Raw genomic sequence first — 17,534 nt, forward strand, 5'->3', positions numbered from 1 at the left:
TGATTATTGGATTGTATTATATAATCAAAGCATAATTAATATGGAAACAAAAAGGTTAGATAAATGTAATATGTTATGGAGAGAACTTTAATATAGGCTTAGCCTGATATTCAATCCATTTGATTTCCAATAAAATATGTTGAAATGAAAAAGGTTATACATGTTCTTAAATGAAACTTTTGTTTGTTTGTTGTTGTTTACTGGTATGCTAACTGATTTGCTTTACAGATGTTTTAAATGATACGCTGTCATGTTGAAATATTTGTTAAAAAAAGTGATGCTTAAATTAACATTTTGACAGTTTTTTTACTACGCTTCTTAAAAAAAGTCAATAATCGTCATTCATTGGTCCTGAAGGTTCATCACCAAACTTCCAGTAAATATTACTTGCTATTGAAATTGTTTAAACAAACACCAGGGTGTTTGCGAGATTAGCTATGGTTTCATGTGTTTCTTTTGAAAATGAAATACTCTTGTATTCACAAAGGCCTACTACCTCTTCCTAATAAACCAAACTGGTTGATTCGTTTACAGCGAGAATAAGAAGAAACTTTAAATAAAAAATATCTATCTCAAAACAGGTAACAGGTACGAAATTATTTACAAAGGTACTCGTATACTTGAATTCTAAAAATGCATTTCTGATTTTATCTTTCAGTGTTGCAAACTCACTTACCCTATGTAACAACAAACCACTTCAGGGGTAGGTACACATGTCAAGAATTTTTGGTATTTATAATCAATGCTCAGGTAAAATAATGATAGCAGAACGTTTCAGACAAATGGATAAACAGCACAGATAGTATGTCCTTGGATTGTAAAGGTGCAACGTAACCTGGGGTTTATTACGGGAACATTATACATTGTCAATAGAATCTTACGTAACAACGGTTTCAATTTCGTTAAAAACTCTATAAAATACATCACCAGCAAAGCCTTTTTTGAAGCCAGTATGGTGTCTGCGGTCAAGCATGATGGTATTACAATAGGATTCACTGAGAGCGTTCCCTGGGCATATACAGCCAGGTTTGATTACCGTAGTCGCTTCGTAAAAAAAAACAGTCAAGTATATTGCCGAAAGAATTGCAACCGGATACTTAATGCGTGGATATTTTGAGGTTTTCTGGAATATTCTGGAGATTTCACGAAGGCTGATCCAGAAATGACTTCCTTCCATAGTCTCCAATATCGGTTCCTGATAGGTCGGTCGATATCCAAAGGATATTTCTAGAATTTTTATGATAATGACGAGGGCGAATAAAATTAGTAGACGGGCCGAATGGTCATAACGTTCACGGTTCGCACCAACTTATTCTCGTTTTCAATTCAATTTTACGCGTCTATATCCGATATTCCGTGTGGATGTTGGCGATGCCATCGAAAACTTTGACATAGATGTCATCGCCATTCGCTTTGCCGCCATTGTTTACTATATCTAGCCTGAGAACTGCAGTCCGACGTTGAAAAACAACTGCCGAATGTTTTCGCTTAACCAGTGGTAAATCGTTGGTCATACTTTTTCACCAGTTACACTTGACTTTGTTGTTTTTTTACAAAGAGAGAAAAGAACTTTACCCATTACTATGCCAAAGACAACAGCATAGACGACAAGAGTCTCAAATGTGGTGTAGAATGGTACAAAACACGTAGCCAGGCCGCCAATCAGTAGAGCAGTATTGTTTATAATCAAACAGTTAGCCCATGGTTTGTCTGTGATGTAGCCAATCACAACACGTGCAATTGTGTTGGATACGCCCATAGCTGAAATCAAAAATGCCCCCTCCCCGGTCGACAGGTTGGCATCACTAGCCCAAACAGGAAGGAAATTCGAAGGGATGAAAAATCCTGCAACAAACGTCATAGCAGTATAAATGCACTTTAAATTTTCAGATTTAACAATGATTTTTAAATGACTAACTGCTTTCTGATAGATTTTAATGAACTACAATATCATATTTTGGTCTTTTTCGCAGCTTTACTATTCCGTCTTTCTTAAACTTGTAAACTAATTGTTTTTATCTAATGAAGGTATTTATAATGCTATATATAATCATCAGAGTACAACTACGCTAACATTAACTACATATTGACTATTAACTAACGGATTAAAAAATCGTGATACATATAATACATTGTGTCCATAATTATGTATATAACACAGTAACATAAATGACGAAGGAAGGCAATTCTATGACTCATAATCTTATGGCTCATAATCGCTTAACGTGGATAAGGCGCAGTGGTTTAAGCTGTGGGTATATCTGGTCAGGCGATAGGGTTCTGTAGATTGTGAACTCGATACCCTGTTAGGGCGCGAGTCATCAAAATGTCTTCCTTCCTCATTTGAGTTATATAATATCATACCAAACATGACGAGCAAACAGGAAGCTCCATACAACAACATAGTGGGACTTTTAAGAAGCGAAAAGTCAAACATGTCTTTCATTGATAAGCAAAACTGTCTAAAACATCCGCCGGGATTCTGAACGGTTCCGGTATCACACTTATCATACACATCCTTGATTTTTGCATCGTTTCGGTTCATATCCTTCCCTAGTGGCCTGAAGATAGCGGAAAAAACAACACCATTAAGAACTATGGCGGACATGATCCACGTTGCTCCCCTCCAGTTGTATGCTTCCAAAAGCAGCTTTGTGATTGGTGCAAATACAAAGGTGCCAACCCCGGCTCCACAAACAGCTATTCCCGTAGCTAAGGCTCGTCGTTTGTTAAAATATACACCAATGATCACAATCGAAGGTAGGTAAAGAATACCAAAACCAATTCCTACAAAAATGAAAAAGAAAACAGAAAAGAAGGGGATGAGATCAGACGCGAACACCAAAACAGAAACATGCCTGGATATAACTACGAAATTAATAACTTAATTATCCAAATGGAATGTATACGCAATTCCGCTTAAGGAGTATTTCAATGTCTTCGACATATTTTCAACTCTGTATAAAGGACTAGATAGGACACATACAGCCAGAAGATTGAAGGCTAATCAATTAGGACAACTGCTAATTGTTTAATTATTTCTTCATTAATAAGGACAACTACATGTTGTTTAATTGTTTCTTTATTTACGACTACACATGTATTTGTTTGGGACAACATTATATCTTTCTTCATAAATAAGGGCGACTTTACCTTGTTGAATTGTGTTCTTTATCAGATAGGGTAATTACACATTGCTTAATTATTTATTCATTAATTAGGACAATTGTACATTGTTTAATCGTTTCTTTATTAAGACAACTACATATGATTTAATTGGGTTTTTTTTTCATTAATTACGACTGCACATTGTTTAATTGTTTTTTCATTGATAAGTATTACATTAATTGTTTCTTCGTATATAAGGGCAACTATACATTGTTTGATTTTATTATTAATTTATTAGGGTAACTACCTATTTTTTTTATTGTTTCATCATTTATTAGTTTAATTGCTTATAAATTGATTTATTCTAATAACCTAAATATTCAAATGAAGTGTATAAGGCATTCCGCTTTAGGAACATTTTAACTTCTTCATAAGATTTCCAACTCTATAAAACGGACAGGATAGGACACATAAAACCACAACTGCACGTTTTTAATTGCTTACTTATTAATGAGGACTGCACATTTTTAATTGTGTCCTCAGTAATTAGGATAACTGCACATTTTTAATTGTTTCCTCATTAATTAAGACAACTACACGTTGTTAATTGTTTATTCGTTAATTAGGACATCTATACGTTGTAAATGGTTTATTCGTAAATTAAGGCTACACATTGTTTCTACATTATTTACAACTTTAAATCATTGAAAGTTTTTTTTTTTTTTTTTTTTTTTTTAATTTTTATATCTTGTTAAAAGTTGTAATTAAGTAGTCTATTTTTATAGCACACACCTTTCCTGGTTATTTTTTACCAGAATTCATCCGTTTCCAGGCTCTTATACTGATTTCGAGGTCTCGATTAAATTAACGACGTGATATCAAAATTGTATTATAAATTTTCTTCTTTATAATCTGATCTCGTTTCTTTAAACCAGATAAAAAAATACATACCCCCTGCGATGCTGTAAAAGATAAGCATCACATTCAGGTTTGGGGAAAACGTGGAAAGGAAAAGTCCGACACTGGCAATCACTGTTCCAGTAGCGGCCACCTTTCTAATGTCATACTTGTTCACCAGTACACTGACCACAGGACCTAAATGGATATTCAGTAAATTATGTAACATTCACATATATATCATATATACACGATCTGAACTGACAAGAAATATGGCGTAAGGTATTGCGCAATTGTTTCCCTTTTGTTGCTACCGAAATTCTGTATTATGATTTTTCATCAATTTGCATTTCTTTCTTTTAAACTGTCAATCAAATGTGATTAATGTTACGTCCAATATCATTTCTCCATCTATTTCAATACCTCCTTTTCGCTCTGAGTTTGTTTAGTTTGATGCATTCTCCATTAATTTATCATTGTTTGAACCTTCAAAAGAATTTTTTTGTTTGTGGTTTAAAACAAGCCAATTCAATATTTCAGCTCACCTGAAGTAAGACATGTTCCAACAAGTATCGAATGTAATAGTTGGGTCTTTCCTTTACTTTCTCCGAAATGTCTCAGAAATTCAGGGAAGAAAATTCCATACGTAAAAAAGATGCCGTCAATCAAAACGTTGATCATAAATGAGGAGAACGTGACCATCCATCCCCATCCACCATCCGGTGCTTGAACAGGTGTTGGATGTTCATTGACCACGTCGGCTGAAGACGTTTTTCTCATCATTCCAGTCGGTACCTATAATCATATCAATACGTGAGAGGATCAATTGAATTCATTCGCTGATTGTTTTTAACACCGAGAAATGTAACCCTATTTTTCATTATCAATTTCAAAAGTAGTACAAAGTATCCCATAACCTTAGTGCAACGTAACTGTATTTCATATCGATATAACACAGGTGTATAGAATTCGCGATCCGTTGTTAAACTTCGTCAATACTGACAATAAATGTAATAGAAAAAAATAAGATAGACAAGTATTTTAATCATCCATCTTTCTGACTGAAATAAACTCTCTAAATAGAAAATCTACTATGTAGCATCAGTGAAATATCGTCGGTACATTATCCAGTTGTTTACTCGGCCGACAGGTGATACCTAAATTATCATATCACCATGCTCAAACATCTAGCGGACGCTTGTAAATGAATCGGCCAAAAGAGAATTCCAAAATTACCATTTTGTGAACAGTCAGTTGTTGTTCATTTGTTACAGAATAGCACAAGGACAATAGCAAACGAATATACAACAGATTTTGATAGAGCCTTATCGGTATAATTTATTCTAGCAATGAAATGGGTTTTTTTTTAAATCAGGGAGATATATTTATCTTACTCGAATGGCTACGATGTAAACCGAGATCAAAAATTCGATATATTCCCCTGCCATGAGCCTTGAGAATCCAATAGTTTGGCCAAATTTGGTCAGAAGCATCATTTAGGGAAAGAGAACTAATTTTGCATAACTGGCGGGTGAGATCAATTTCGGTATGAAACATCATTATTGGGTGCAGTAGACTATGATTTATGAATAGAGGATAGGAGGTTTGAGGTTTAATTGGGTAAAATAATGATTTTTATATTCTATCCTCTTCTGTACGCATTTTGTTTATATTTGGTCTTCAGTATTGCGTGTAGAATACGTAAATGAATATTCCGACCTGAGTTAGAAATCTAAACAGAGGAGTTCATTTGGGTAAACAAGGTGAAAGTTTTTCACCAGAATTTTCTTTAAATCTTCCTTGGACCCACGAAGCTAAATCTAAGTTAAAGTGTTGACTTTCATGCATGGCAACAAGAGGCAGATCCCGAAATAGAAAAAATCCATTTAATGTATAGCTTGAATGAGACTCGCCGTTTTCATGTTTTCATTGCGATGATGTAGTAGACATTTTACCATTTCCGTCTGACTATACATTTTTGTATAGATATCATTTTTTTTCATGGCTAAATTTTGATTGATATCAATAGTGTCAATATATGCATATAATCAAGGATACTTTTTTGTACCTCAATGGATTATTGTATGCCACAGCGTCTTATAATCTAGTAAAATCGCCCATGTAATAATGTTGCATATATAACAAGTGTACTTAACTATGGCACGTGCTTAATTGGATGTGTCAGTCAGAGATAAATTGTGACGTTATGTTATGAATTACAAAATACGCAACAAAATGCTTCCATTGATTTTTTCATCCACATTTTGAAAATGTGTGTTATTTGAGTGTAAAACGTATCTTAAATTAATTTTAATTTCAAATGAGATTTTATGAAACTATTCAGGTATATTTAATGTTTGCTTATATGATCTATGACTCATCTAATATGTATGTATCTGTTCTACGTTTGTTTACACCAATAAGCGTTTTTGGTAGATCCACACACATATTGTCCATACTTGTAGGTATATTTACAATACTCACCAGTCATTGGAATAACACAATATCCTGTGATCAACCACGACGTTTGGGAGTTCTAGTATCAATAAAGTCCGCTTGTTGTCAACACTACATAGGTAATAACCGAGTCAACTAGAGAGCACTGAAGTAAGGTATGCTGAAATAAACACCACGCTCCAGGTAGTACCCCGTACAGGCCGCGGGTAATGGAGCGAGTCCTGGCTCATGACCCTAACACGAGGCCCATAGGTCTTATATTTACCTCAGTTCTGAAATACATACTGAAAGTTGATGTTTTTGCTTTTAAATTAATACTAGTTTCCGTCATCCAAAGCATGTTACCGGCCCAATAGCATGGCTCGTGTCTCTTAGTTACCGAGAAGTTGTTTAAAGATACAACACATTTGACTCCTATTACATTTAAAGTAAATCAAAGTGAATAATAAAAACAAACAAACACACAAACAAACAGACAAACAAACGAACTTGGCAGCCAATTTACCTAGCATGTTACTTTTTCTAAGCATCATAATGGCGCGATCACTTGGCTCTCAATGTCTTGGTTATTGTGAAAGTAAAAAGTAAATTGTTTACGACGGAAGAAGGACAGCTAACGACGACAAAAGACAATCGCAATATGTCACTTGAGACTTCGCCTCAGGTGACCTAAAATCAAAATTGGTTTCCTTCCTTAAATACTGATCGTCCACCGGATACAAGTACTTTGGTCCTCACTAAACGATATCAATTAACCAGCAATACATTTTCTATTGTTTTATAAAGATAGGTTGTTGAGTATTATGACTTGAATGTGTCCGTCTTAAAGACATGTATAACATGTTTTACATAAACAAGGAATGAATTAGTGGATGTTTTTAGCCAGAATCAATCAACAAAAATGGAAAGTCTTGCATTACTGTATAGTTGTTAATTTTCACGGCACAGATATTTCGCGGTTTTCACAGTCGAATCTAATTCTGGTGCATTGAATTCCAAGGAATTAATATAATGTTGATAGAACTTGTTGGTGGGCATTAAATTCCGTGGAATTAATACTTTGTAGTGGATAGAACTTGTTTGTAGTTATTGAATTCCACGGAATTAATATTTCGCGGTTATCGGGCCTTATTCGTGAAAATTAAATCCCGCCAACATTTTTGCCACTATCCCCCCTGTCAGGTTTTAATTCGTATGAATAGAGGAACACAAATTCGTAATATCCTTGGTATTTGAGGTAACTGATTAAATTTGTATATAACACCTTAGAGGTTTCTGAGTTCGACATATCGAAGTTTTACTGTAATTGCAGCCATGTCGTATATTATCTTTACCTATATAATTACTGTACAAAACAATACGTGACTTTTATTCAATTGTATCATTTCACTTCGTCTTTACATTTAGAACATCACAAAAAGAAAAATGTTATACTTCATACATAATTACTAGTGTCGACGATATAACAGAAACACTGGTAAAAGTTTTGTATGATACCTGAGAGAAAGTGTCACGCTATATTTTGTAAAGGTTTGAAAATAATCAGTGCATAAAGTTTTTATTTGTTGTTAAACGGCCCCGTTCAACTTACTTTCCCATAATGTTTGCACGACCAGTTTTGAATAGTAACATACACATTTTGAAATTCCGTTTCTACCAGCAGATTACTATCATGATTTTGTTGTGCATATTCAGGACTTAAGTTAGATTTTAATATGAGAAGTCCGCAGTTGAATCAAAGTACTGGAAGTACTGTAAACGAACATTATTGTTTAATGCAAAATCAGTAATCTTCTTAGTTTTAAGTTGATGAATTTACTGATATCGGTTTAGGAATTAATTGCAAATAATTTGAAATGTTTGCAGCTGTTCTGATTTGATTGTACACATGCATGTTTCTGTAAGGTCCTAATTGAAATTGGAAGTTTGTTGATCTATCTTGGATCGATGAAAATAAAATATGTCTTCTTTCTTTCGGGAAGGCATCATCAGTTATAATACAGCCAGGACTCTGTGACCTTATTGATGCCAACTTCTAATATGCACTAAATTTAGGCTAGTACCATCGTTAGTTTGGCATACATAGTTGTATTTCAACTAAATATGATGAAACACACATAAAGAATTACTGAAAACCAAAACCAGAGCTGCTAATCAAGGCCCGAATTAGGAATGTATCCTATTGAAACTGTACTCAAGCATTTATGGTACTTCAAAACAAAAAAAAACCTGACTCCTTTTGTTCAGGAATCATTTGATGTTAATAAATCTGTATATGAGAAGATAAACTTCTGTTATAATTACAGTATTGTAAACAATGTGATAAAGAATAACAACCAGATAAAGACTATCTTCATCGAATAATTCAGCAAACAGGAAAAGAAAACTTCAAGGTTCATTTTCAACTTCAAACCTGATCACAAAGATTACAGTCCATTCGATGGGACGACACATTCCCTATTTATTGTCCTTTTCCAATGTTGATCATCCAATCATACTGAACCACACAATTCAGCAATGTAATTGCACAAATCACACCTTTATGTGGTGAGAACATTTTTGGGGGTGTTATAAGATTCCATAACTGTATGCAAATTGTGAAGCATTCCATATCTATAACTATATATATAACAGTACGTGCATATATTTACACATATCAAAATTGGAATGACACAGGAGATTTGCAAGTTTAAGTTCACCATCAGTCATGGGAGGTTTATGTAAAATGTTATATTTACCGGGGTAATTAGTAATTTTGAGAATATATTTATGAAGCTCTATTCTGTACATTCTACCAGTTCTTAGAGAATGGACACAATTTTGTTCTCCAATGTCAAAATTAATCATATGTAAAATATTAGGGGTTTATTCGCCATTCTAGGCCTGATTGCCGTCATAGTAAAATTACCAAAATGGACTTGAAATCAATATTTTTAAGAGAATGATCTATGACTTGAATATTTCATAAAAATAATGTAATACATCGTTTATTCACTTCATTCAGATCTTCAGACACCACATAATTTGTGAAGTCATATATAGAAATATATGAACCATTTTGTTATTATTTATAGTTCACACAAGTAAGCACTAGATGTAAGCAGTAAGTATATGTACCGCTATCTACTGGCATGACTTTGAGTACAGTAAACTACACTCGCTTTGTGGATATTGACAGGATAACATATATTTACATACTAATTCAATTTTAGAATTGTAACTGAAATCTTGTAACAGCATGGCACAAATAGTCATCTGAACATGTGTTGTATATTGAAAAATTATTTAAGGTAAATTTTCAGTTTATCAATTCATTGATTACTCCGTGTTTGAAGTATGGTGTAGTGAGAATTTCAAGTCTTGATCATGACTTGATGAAAATTTTAAATTAACAAATTATTAAAATGAATTTGTTTGAAAAATAACACAAGTTCCACAGCAATATTATATAGAGAATCAATCACAATATATCAAAAGTTATAAAACTACAAATAACAATTAACGGCTGAATATCAAATTAAGTGAATATCACAAGTCTTTTTGCATTTGTTTTTAGATAATCCGGATTTCGGTTTTCCGGCTTTAAAAAAAAACGAGAAGTATTTTAATTGCTGTTATAGTTGAATTACCAAAATGGACCTGAAATAAGTATTTTTAAAAAAAGAATATTCTATGACTTGAATATTTCATAAAAATAATTTAATACATCGTTTATTCACTTCATTCAGATCTTCAGACACCGCATAATTTGTGAAGTCACATATAGAAATATATGAACCATTTTTGTTATTGATTTATAGTTCACACAAGTAAGCACGAGATGTAAGCAGTACGTATATGTACCGCTATCTACCGGCATGACTGAGTACAGTAGACTACACTCGCTTTGTGGATATTGACAGTATAACATATATTTACATACTAATTCAATTTTAGAATTATAACTGAAATCTTGTAACAGCATGGCACAAATAGTCATCTGAACATGTGTTGTATATTGAAAAATTATTTAGGTAAATATTTAATTAACTCATTTGCTTGACTTTTAGAATTGTAACTGAAATCTTGTAACAGCATGGCACAAATAGTCATCTGAACATGTGTTGTATGTATATAATTGAAAAATTATTTAGGTAAATATTAACTCATTTGCTTGACTTCAATTTTCAATTTATCAATTCATTGATTACTGTGTTTGAAGTATGGTGTAGCGAGAATTTCAAGTCTTGATCATGACTTGATGAACGTTCTAAATTAACAAATTATCAAAATGAATTTGTTTGAAAAATAACACAAGTTCCACAGCAATATTATGTAGAGAATCGATCACACTATTTCAGAAGTTATAAAACTACAAATAATAATTAATGGCTGAATGTCAAATTAAGTGAATATCACAAGTCTTTTTGCATTTGTTTTTAGATAATCCGGATTTCCGTTTTCCGTCTTTGAAAAAAAATTACGTAGGCGTATTGCATAGTAAACGTAGCCATGTGTACAGTGTACATATGTAACAGCTGATTTCAATCAAATTGACTTAACATGAACTTAACACCGTCTCAGTAGTTCGTCACAATCGAAAATTTGATCGTGAATTCGGTATTTTGCAAATTCTTTCAAAATACTTCCAGGTAAAGGAAAAAAATGCATATGGTCTCTATACACACACACCAAAGATTAATAGATCCTATATTGGGTCCATTCTCTCTTAAAAATATCGATTTGGGTCCACTATCGACCATTTCGGTAATTCAACTCTAACGACAATCGGGCCGCGATTCGCAAATGAAAAATTAATTTAAAATTCGTAAACCTCTAATATTTTACATATGATACAATTAGGCATTAAGCCCCGTTTTTCTTCGTTTCGGTATTTCCAAGTCTGCTTCACCTGTGGTCCGTTTCAGTAAATATTCTCGAATTTGCCGAAATAAAAACAAGCTATATAATTGTTCATTTTAAACATGACAACTGCCGACCACACGTATCTAAAAGTGTTATTGTTGATATCATCTGAATATTGCCGTAGTTATCTGTCACTTCGATTGTAAACCCATTGCCAAAGTCATGGAAGAATCGACCAATCAAATTGGTTTAACGTTTGATTTCCGTAATCTTGCAGTTACCTCCCTTACAACAGTAAATACGTTCTAAGTATCGCCTACAACAACCAATCCCGTGCACATGGCAACAAGATATTATCATTTGCATTTGATTTATTGGTCGTTTTCGTCAAAGGAAAATGGAATATGGAAATCGATGACAATGTTAACGCTATGACCAGTCACCCTGACCACAAATGCCACCTAGTATCTACCTTTCTTGCAAACATGTACTGTACAGTAACCTATATAGTATAGTATGATACAATGTATCGTCTCGTATGCCGTTATTGATATATTTCTTTCTCTAAATTATATAAATACTCATCTAGTTGATAATGATGTAACATTCTAGAATATATATAATACACAGTTAAGTAAATCGCGGACATATTTGCAGACCGATGCTATAATGTCAGCCGTTTTGGAATGAACACGGAAGAGCAAAACTTTCTAAACATCCGGAGACGAATGCGCCTGCGCAATATTTGTTTACATAAATATAGGCCCTATTGACCTGGAGTTATTCGCAAAGTTCAGGTTCATTTAGTCTTCACATTTCGCTAGCGTTATGCATTTCTCAAATCGTATGCATCTTGAAAACATCTTATGAATACATTTCAACATTTTCGGTAAAACTACTACATAAAACGAAGATGTTTTTGCAAGTAAATTATTTGAAGCGTAAGGCAATGGGGGCAGCCATATTTCATTGAAACAGACAGTAGATGGCGTATTGGTGAATGTGGCTACCAAATATGGTCATATTTCTCAGTCCAGTTCTTGATGGCAATAACCGAACATTAATGTTCGTTTAAAAATGAATATAAGCTTTTTAAATATAAAATTTATGCTAATTTTATGTTTTTTGGGTTTTATTTTGTGATATGGATACTGTAGTAATATGAACCAATAACCTGTCTCCTTATCACGCATTGTTTAGTATAAAATTAAATGTTCCTCGTTTAACAATGTTTACAGCATCCAACAATTACGTTACCTGACCAGGTAGGCTTGGATCGGTGCTATTATTAGTATTTACAAGCGGGGATAGGGGAGGTTTGAGTAAGTAAGTGGTATTATTAGTTCCCCACCAGTGAGGACGGGGAGGCGTGGGTAGGTAGTATTATGAATCCCCTACCAGTGAGGATATGAAAGTACTTGGTAGGTGGAGAAAAATAAAAAGATGTACAAATGGTGTCCGCCAAGAAGAGAAAGAAACTGATTTCTTCCCCCGTTTCAATTTACCTGTGACACTCCAGTTACAATTTACCTGTGACACAGCAGTAACAATTTACTTGTGACACTCCGGTTACAATTTACCTGTGATACTCCACTTACAATTTACCTGTGACACTCCAGTTACAATTTACCAGTGACACAGCAGTTACAATTTACCTGTGACACTCCAGTTACAATTTACCTGTGACACTCCAGTTACAATTTACCTGTGACACAGCAGTAACAATTTACTTGTGACACTCCGGTTACAATTTACCTGTGATACTCCACTTACAATTTACCTGTGACACTCCAGTTACAATTTACCAGTGACACAGCAGTTACAATTTACCTGGGACACTCCAGGTACAATTTACCTTTGACACCCCAGTTACAATTTACCTGGGACACTCGAGGTACAATTTACCTGTGACACAGCAGTTACAATTTACCTGTGACACTCCAGTTACAATTTACCTGTGACACTCGAGGTACAATTTACCTGTGATACAGCAGTTACAATTTACCTGTGACACAGCAGTTACAATTTACCGTGGACAATAAGTACAATTTACCTGGGACACTCGAGGTACAATTAAAATGGGACACTGGTTTCTTTTTATATTGGACAATCCAGGTGCTTTTTACCTTTGGTTCATTTTCTGTTACGCTCTTGTTGGTGTTTTTGTAGTTATACCCGGGGTTTAATCCCATGCTTATCGACACTCTGGTGATCCTCTTAGACAGAACTATAAGTGAAATACACAACAATTAAAACATTATCAATATGCCAACTCAAAACATACAACACTTGTCCCCTTAACCATACCTCAAAAATGCCGCCCGACTATTTTGAAGGCCGATCACCACCCTCGTTAAATCAAATTCAACAATATATAATGTCCCCATCGCGCAAATCTCTTTTTTGATCATCGTGCCTTTATATCACATTTCCGAACCATTCATTCGAGTTACCCACGAAAACAACAATGAACACCAAAACGCGGCAAAGTGAATAACTACTTATTGTCTGAATGTCATAGGGTGGGTGCATTGCCTAACTGGGAGCATAACAGTATATGACCTGGCACAGTTCTAACCAATAACCGTGAAATGAGATTTTAAGTGGTGGCTATTGTGATAGCTGTCCACCTTCCATGAAATGAACATTCGACATAACGCCGTCTTGGTGGTTAAGAATAACCACTATTAGAGGGGGGGGGGGGGGGGGGATATAAGCAGAATTTAGACAATCATCACAAATAGAAATGTTCATTACAACTTATGTAAACGTGACTTATTATTTTGCTGGTTTGTTTTTTGTTTTTGTTTGCTTTCTTTTTTGTTTTGTTTTCTGTTTTTGTCTTGTTTTTGTTCTTTTTGTTATTAAATTTCTTTCAATGGTGTCAAGATCAGTCAGATTATGTGTTCATACAAACGAAACAAAATTGCTTCATATGGCAAGACGGGAGATTTTCGATCAATTTGCGGTGCATTTGTTTGTCTTTAGGATGATAGTGTGTACCACTATACCAAACACAAATCGTCAACCGCACAATACATAACAGTATATTGTGTTTATAAAGTATTCTGTTATTTTTTCGCAACGATCGCATAAATAACTAGATTTTAACGTGAAAATGATGTATACAGTAATTTAGATAAAAAAAGACGTTAAGTAAATAGGTTAAACTTCATTTGATCTGGTCTTGGGACACGTGAAATCGTTTTTGATGCTTGCTTAATCATTCGAGTCATAATTTATTTCCCTAATGTGTTCTGTTTTGAAACACCCTCCAAGTTAAATAAAAATGGATATCACGCCATGTGAGATTTCAAAAAAATATGTGACATATCAATCAATTTTTCCTAGATTGCCTACCGAATTGGTAGGGCGACTTCTAGATATTGGTACCAATTACTGTTAAAACTATTCATGATGATTAAAATTGGAATTAGTTCAAAAGGACGAGCAGTTTAATAATAGATAATATTTTAGTTTGTTAACAGGCCAATCCTCCGAAACCGAATTTAAATGAAATTTTGCAGGAATCTTTCATGGCAAACGCTCAACAAAAATTCTGAATTATATGGCCTCGAACACCAGGGGAACCGAGGGTGAGGGAAAAGGCGTGAACCGGACTGAAAGTTATCCAGAGGAACGGAATGGGATACAGACATATTCTATAGCGCGCTATATATTGAATATGTCTGTATCCCATTGTGTTTATACCACCGTAAACGCATTAAAAACACCGTTCAATGCATATATTTACATCATATAATTGGTTGAAATACCGTATGAAGAAAATAAAAGTTGTGATGTGATGTGTCGTTGGTAACTACGGCAGTCGTGTTTGCTAAGGTTATATATTTCCAGTGAATCTGCGTAAAGACACCAGTACCAAATTTAAAAGAAACACCTCAAATTGTTTGTATTAATACCTTTTACGTTTTCAATTCATTAATATATTCACAATCCACAATTTCGTCTTAGATTAACTATGGTTGTCAGGCACAGTTTGTAATTACACAGATATAGTTATGACGTGGTCAAATGTTCTATAGAAACTGTACGCTTCAGCCATTTGTTGTTAGCTTATTTCGTGAAAAAGTTAAACATTCACTCATTTCCGAAATCTTCAGTTTAGTTTTTGACAAAACACTCACTTGACATTAGCTTCTTGTACAGAGATCATTCAGTAACAATAGAAAACGCTAAAATTGAGAGGAAAATACATGGACAGCATCAACAAATACTGCTGGAAATTTTGGCCAACTACTCTCAGATGAAATGGGTGTGCCTTTCAATGGGAAACTTCTACACACTTTCGATTCTGGAGGGGCTATGTGACACATTCATGCAAGCTCATCTTGTAATTCCAAATTACCAAATGTCTTGGAATGAGTAGACGGGTAAAGTCACTAACAACATTCTTCAGAGAAGACGTAAAACAGGATCAAGATTTTTGGACATTGCATTGGCAACCTCATGACTGTACATTGGAGAGGCTCCAGAAAATATACACGGACTTCATCAAATTTCGTCCTCTGTCTAGAGGTGCCGAAGGAAACCGTATTCATAAACATTCCACCTCTACCATATGTCCTCTTTCTGAGCTCCCTGTGTTGCCATGAGCTTGGAGATACAAAATGACGCAATGGGGCATCTATTCATTGTTGCTCTTTGAGACTCACATTTAGTCGCCTCCCGCCATCATGCAACAGCATCTTGGTCCGAGTTGGTCCGAATCGTCTGTTTCCCGTAGCGTCCTGTAGGGACACTTCGGCATTCGTATTTCTTATATTTTCAGTCTTGATAAATATTTGTAGCAGTTTTTTCACACCACTCTCTATAATTCTTATGATCTAACACATATTTTTCTAAAGTTTTTCAGACTTTGTACACGATATTTAATCAATCACTGTAGAGACGATAATGCAACATTTTTTATATAAATGCAATGTCGTCCACCAGCAGTGTTTAGGGACGAATCGTCTTTTAACTCTTCGGAATACTTTCACGTGCGGAGGAATTCAAAATATCTCTGCCGTTGGTCGCATAGCGTTCTAGTGTTTGAACATGATGCAGTCACGCTAGTATCCGCCTTTGGCCCACGTTTGCCGAAGGGTTCATTACGGTTTCTCCAGTTACTAAAACATTTTTCTTATTGTATTTTATTGTATTTCCAATACTTCTTATATATATTATGTGATTGTATTTGTGATTTTTTGTGTTTTGATAAAGGGGCGGATTGCCTCGAAAATTTAACAAACCTTATTGTTTACACTGTTTAAATTACTTCTTTGCCCCCATATATATATATATATATTATAATTAGACTTTCATGTTCCTGACTATACCATGTTAATAATATGACACACAGATGGGTTGATTGAAATAATGTATAAGGTCATACTACTTTAAGTTGCTACAAATATATAAAGCTATTTTAATATTGATATTAACAATGCTATCAGATATGACTGGTTTCCATGGAGACTTCCGCTCTGTGATTTGATTCTGGTTGTCTTAGACAACTGTAAGTCCGTATGTTCTTGTATGTTCGGTGTTAAAGTTAGGGCGTGAAAGCTTTTAAAAAGATCTTTTGTGAATATTTCGAATTTGACCCAGCTAACACGAACATCATCTACACATTATACCATAGACTGGTTCTCTGTCACTAGAATATTAAAATTATTAATAAAATCGAGCTTTATGATTTTGTTTTTAGGGAATGAATTATATAACCCATTGATATGTTAATAGGTACTGATTGAAATTATGAGAAAACCGGACGGCGGATGGGGATGGATGATCGCGTTTTCCTCTTTCATACTCAACGTATTGATCAGCGGAATCTGTCTTACGTTTGGAATTTTCTTCCCGGCATTCCTGAAGCATTTTGATGAAAGTAAAGGAAAGACGCAACTTTTACATTCGGTACTTGTTGGGACATGTTTCGTTTCTGGTGAGCTGGAGTGTTTCACTTGCATGATTAAAATCCAAAGCAAAAATGTTACATACAGGTTGAAACAATAAGTAGGTACAATTTTATCAAATCAAGCATTTCTTGAAGTGTTAATGAGGCATTAAATAACATAAAATCAGAAAAAAATATCAGATATAAAATTTATCAGCGTGTATGAAAAAATAAATGTAATACCTATGTAAAGAATATGTTGAATATTTATCTAGGTCCTGTTGTCAGCGTCTTGGTGAACAAGTATGATATTAGGAAGGTGGTC

At 34.2% G+C, this 17,534-nt stretch overlaps 1 protein-coding gene across 1 annotated transcript; it reads right to left on the reverse strand.

The window, feature by feature from the left end:
- Window positions 1–2,087: 2,087 nt before the first annotated feature.
- LOC117342543 (monocarboxylate transporter 12-B-like) lies at window positions 2,088–6,647 on the reverse strand. Its single transcript, XM_033904723.1, has 4 exons — window positions 6,490–6,647; window positions 4,551–4,800; window positions 4,060–4,203; window positions 2,088–2,787 (listed from the first exon to the last, which is right to left on the reverse strand). The coding sequence occupies exons 2-4, from the start codon at window positions 4,786–4,788 to the stop codon at window positions 2,204–2,206; spliced, it is 966 nt and encodes a 321-aa protein (XP_033760614.1). The 5' UTR covers window positions 4,789–4,800; window positions 6,490–6,647; the 3' UTR covers window positions 2,088–2,203.
- Between the last annotated feature and the right edge of the window lie 10,887 nt (window positions 6,648–17,534).

This window comes from Pecten maximus, chromosome 14 (assembly GCF_902652985.1).
Source record: "Pecten maximus chromosome 14, xPecMax1.1, whole genome shotgun sequence".
In the NCBI taxonomy this organism is placed as follows: Eukaryota; Metazoa; Mollusca; class Bivalvia; order Pectinida; family Pectinidae; genus Pecten; species Pecten maximus.

Excerpts from the sequence above, each read along its gene's own strand:
- LOC117342543 (XM_033904723.1), bottom strand. The coding sequence starts at position 4,788 with ATGATGAGAAAAACGTCTTCAGCCGACGTGGTCAATGAACATCCAACA. Across the intron at positions 4,204-4,550 it reads TGGAACATGTCTTACTTCAG|GTCCTGTGGTCAGTGTACTG; the intron begins GTGAGCTGAAAT and ends ATATCCATTTAG. Across the intron at positions 2,788-4,059 it reads CTTTTACAGCATCGCAGGGG|GAATTGGTTTTGGTATTCTT; the intron begins GTATGTATTTTT and ends TCATTTTTGTAG.